General features: G+C 60.9%; 1 protein-coding gene across 1 annotated transcript in view; it reads left to right on the top strand.

The window, feature by feature from the left end:
- The window catches only part of MYL3 (myosin light chain 3), a 5,140-nt gene extending 3,195 nt beyond the window's left edge, over window positions 1–1,945 (top strand). The window contains exons 4-6 of the mRNA XM_011375317.1: window positions 481–654; window positions 1,727–1,804; window positions 1,906–1,945. Coding sequence (XP_011373619.1) covers window positions 481–654; window positions 1,727–1,804; window positions 1,906–1,934 — 281 coding nt within the window. The 3' untranslated portion in view covers window positions 1,935–1,945. The remainder of the gene's footprint in view (window positions 1–480; window positions 655–1,726; window positions 1,805–1,905) is intronic.
- Window positions 1,946–3,599: the final 1,654 nt, after the last annotated feature.

The following is a 3,599-nucleotide window of genomic DNA, read 5'->3' as shown; positions in this document are numbered from 1 at the left end:
TCCCCACCCCTCTGGGTCCCCTGTGGGTCAGGGACAGCTCCCTTCATCGCATTGGCCAGAGAGGTTTGCCTGCTTTGTTCCAAGGAGGAGTGAGTCCCAAGCCCTCCCCACAGGTTCAAAAGTCCCAAGAAGGCCTCTATCGGCTCAGCTGTTCCTGATCCATCACAGGGGGCGAGGAGCGGGGTGGGGTCTACTGGAAAATGACACTAGCAGAGCTGTTTCCCAAAAGGAGAGCAGAGGTGCCAGCCGGAGCCCAGCGAGGCGCCACTGCAGCCAACCCTGCTTGTGGACCGCAGACCTCTGTAAAGAATGCATCTCTCGGCTGACCGGGAAGCGCCTGTGGCGTGCTTTGGAAGTGACAAACCGGTGCCGAGTGCTTTGGGAGCTGTGGGAGGGCAAGAGCTCCTCGTTATAAGGCCAGGGGAAGGGCGCGTCCGTCCTGCCCCTCAGAGCCGGGGATGGGGGACCTTCTCTCCGCAGAGCTCAACACCAAGATGATGGACTTCGAAACGTTCCTGCCCATGCTCCAGCACATTGCCAAGAACAAGGACACGGGCACCTACGAGGACTTTGTGGAGGGCCTGCGGGTCTTTGACAAGGAGGGCAACGGCACAGTCATGGGCGCCGAGCTGCGCCACGTGCTGGCCACGCTGGGTGAGGGCAGCCTCCCTCCTCCCCCACTCCCCCTGCCCGGGCATCCTATCTCCCCACCCCCCCGGGCCTCTCCATCTGGAATGGAGAGTGGCCCAGTCAGGGCACCTCTACGGCAGGCGACAGACGTGTGGGGGACCTAGGAATTCAGGTGGGGATGAAGGGAGCGTGTTGGTGCCGCTCACAGGACCCGGGGTTTACAGAACAGTGGTGGGGGCAGGGCGGGCAAAGCTGTGCGTCCAGGAGGATCAGCTCAGTCCTGGTGTTTAGTGCCTTGAGCTCAAGATCCAAGGCCACGTTGTCTGAGTGGCCGAGTATGTCACATGCCTGCCTCTTGGGCATCCTGACCCTCACCAGGCTGGCAGGGCACCCTCTTCTCCAAAGGACGTTGTGCCATAGCAATTGTTTCTTGAGTAGCAACTGTCTGCTCAGACCTGTGCTGGCCTCTAGGGTTGCACATGTGTGTGCGCGTGTGTGTGCACGTGTGCGTGTGTGTGCGTGTGCGTGCGTGTGTGTGTGCACACGTGTGCGCGCGCGTGCGTGTGTGCGTGTGTGCGTGTGCACGTGTGCGTACGTGTGCGTGTGTGTGCGTGTGTGTGCACGTGCGTGCACGTGCGTGTGTGTGCATGTGTGTCTGGGTGTTGCTGGGGGAAGTGCAACACAGCACACGCAAAAGCACAGAGGCAGGAAAGTGCCTGGCTCCCCTGGGGAACAGCGGGGTGTCACCTGCACTGTCATCTCTCACGGTCCTCAGCTCTCCCCCTGCCGGCCTATGGAGGACCGAGGACAGTGTGCACTGGTGACACAGTACCAAGATGGCACTGTTACAGACAGAACCCAGATTCGGAGGGGACAACAGAGCTGTACCCCACGCCCTGCCCTTTTTGACTTGTCGCTGATTCTCCTGGTCTCAGATATGGGGGTCTTGGCCAGGGCCTTGCGACCAATGACAGTTGTGCCAACGTGAAGTGCGGGAACGTTGGAGAGGCAGACCCACCACCCGGAAGGGCTCAGGGGGACCTCCTGCCCTTCGAGCTCCTGGGTGGTGCTGACTCAGCCTCCCACCTCCTGCCAGGTGAGAGGCTGACGGAAGATGAGGTGGAGAAACTGATGGCCGGCCAAGAAGACTCCAACGGCTGCATCAACTACGAAGGTGGGCCCAGCGGGGCGGGGCCTTGGGGCGCGGGGACGCCAGGCTCCCCCCGGGGCCGCCTGGGTCTGAACCCAGGCCACCGACTCTCCTCTTCTTTCCAGCGTTCGTGAAGCACATCATGGCCAGCTGAACCGTTTGCCCCAGGTGAGGCCCCCCGCTGCCCCCCAAACCTGCTGCCGCCTTTGCCACCTCTGTTGATCTCAACCTCGCTGTCCCTCTCCTGCCTTTGTCACCCGAATCCCTACTGCACCTTCTCATCTTCACCAGCTCTAGTTCTCTGTTGACTTCCTGCTGCCTTGCTCGACCCACCCCCTCCACTATAACCTGTGACCCCTTTGCCCTCAGGGAGCCCGGGGCGGCCATGCTGGGGTAGATCATCTCCCACGCGTGATGTTGACACCGGTGGCCTGGAGTTGTGGGAAAGAGGGGAATATGCATCGAGACCCCTGCATCAGCTCTCCCCGTACAGCCCTGCGGGCCGCTCCGTGGGGCTGTCGTCTGCCGCCCCTATCAGGCTGCACTTAACCTGTGACTGCATCTCTGTCCCCACCCCTTGGGCCCCATGAATAAATGCCTTCATTCCTCCCTCTCTTCCTTCTCTCCCCTCCTCCTTCCCTCCCTCCTTCATTCCTTCTTTTCTCTGTGTGGCCCTTTGGTTGGCTTCTGCAAACACTACAGGCCACACGTGGTAAGCCCTGGACAAAACAGAGTCATTTTGAAATGCTTCTTACCCGCTCGAAACTGCCCCATCACAGCTCTGATCAAAACCGTGCCGTCTGGTGTGCCGTCCCTGTGAGCCTGCCCCCCAGGACCCTGAGGTGGGAGCAGGGCTGAGCTAGAAGAGGCCTGGGTGCCCTCCCATGCCCTGCCCTTCCCTGTCCCTTCTGGAGACAGCAGCTGTGCTGTGGCCTCTCCCTCAGAGGTGCCTCTGAGAGACTGAGAACACTGTCTGAGCTGTCTTATTCATGGCCAGCAGTCAGGGAGCCACGGGACATTGGCCCAGAGCCACCCGTGTCACGGCTCGGGAAACTGAGACCCAGAGCAGAGAATGGCCTCGCTTGAATCATACTGGGAACAGGTGGCAAGGCAGGAGCTAGCTTTGTCCCCAGGCTGTCAGAGCTGAAGAGGCCGTAGACCCCTGCCTGACTCAGATGGAGAAACTGAGGTAGTCTGCCTGAGGTGTGGCTCTAGGCCTGAGGATAAGGCCTTAGTGGGGGAGCATCGGGGTCTACCAGCTGCTTCCTCAGCCCCGGGCTTCTCAGTGGAAGGCAAGGGTGCAGTTCCCAAGTGACAGAAGATGCACACATCTCTGCAAATGTCAGCCCCACCGCCCATATCCTGCTCCAGGGCCAGGGCCCCTCCCCGCCCTCCCATTAGAGCCCAGTGGGGAGAGTGTGGGAAGGCTTCCTCGAGGAGGTGATACATGTGGGTTTGAAGGGGAGGAAGAGCAGTGCCTTGCGGATGGCCTGGGGCCCTAGAAATAGGGAGTGCAGGGGAGATCAAGGGCTCAGAGTGAGGAGCGGGCCATGCGGGGCAGGAAGCAGCGCAGGCTGAGGTCCCCGGAGGTCAGGGCAGCCCCATTGGGGTGCATTCCCATGGCCTTGCGTGGACGCGGGTGTGTCTGCTCGTGTGGTATGTGAGAGTCTGAGAGAGGGTTCTAAGGCGTGCGTGGATCAGGCCGCCCGAGGGTGTTGGGGGTGTGTGGGGAGTGTCAGCAGTGTGTGTGAGTACCTGTGGGGAGGGCGAGCGTGCATGCAGAAGTCTGTTGCATCTTCCTTCTATTCTTTCAGTGTTT

Source organism: Pteropus vampyrus, unplaced genomic scaffold, assembly GCF_000151845.1.
Source record: "Pteropus vampyrus isolate Shadow unplaced genomic scaffold, Pvam_2.0 Scaffold271, whole genome shotgun sequence".
NCBI classification, from domain to species: domain Eukaryota; kingdom Metazoa; phylum Chordata; class Mammalia; order Chiroptera; family Pteropodidae; genus Pteropus; species Pteropus vampyrus.
This window is presented reverse-complemented; position numbering and strand designations above follow the sequence as displayed.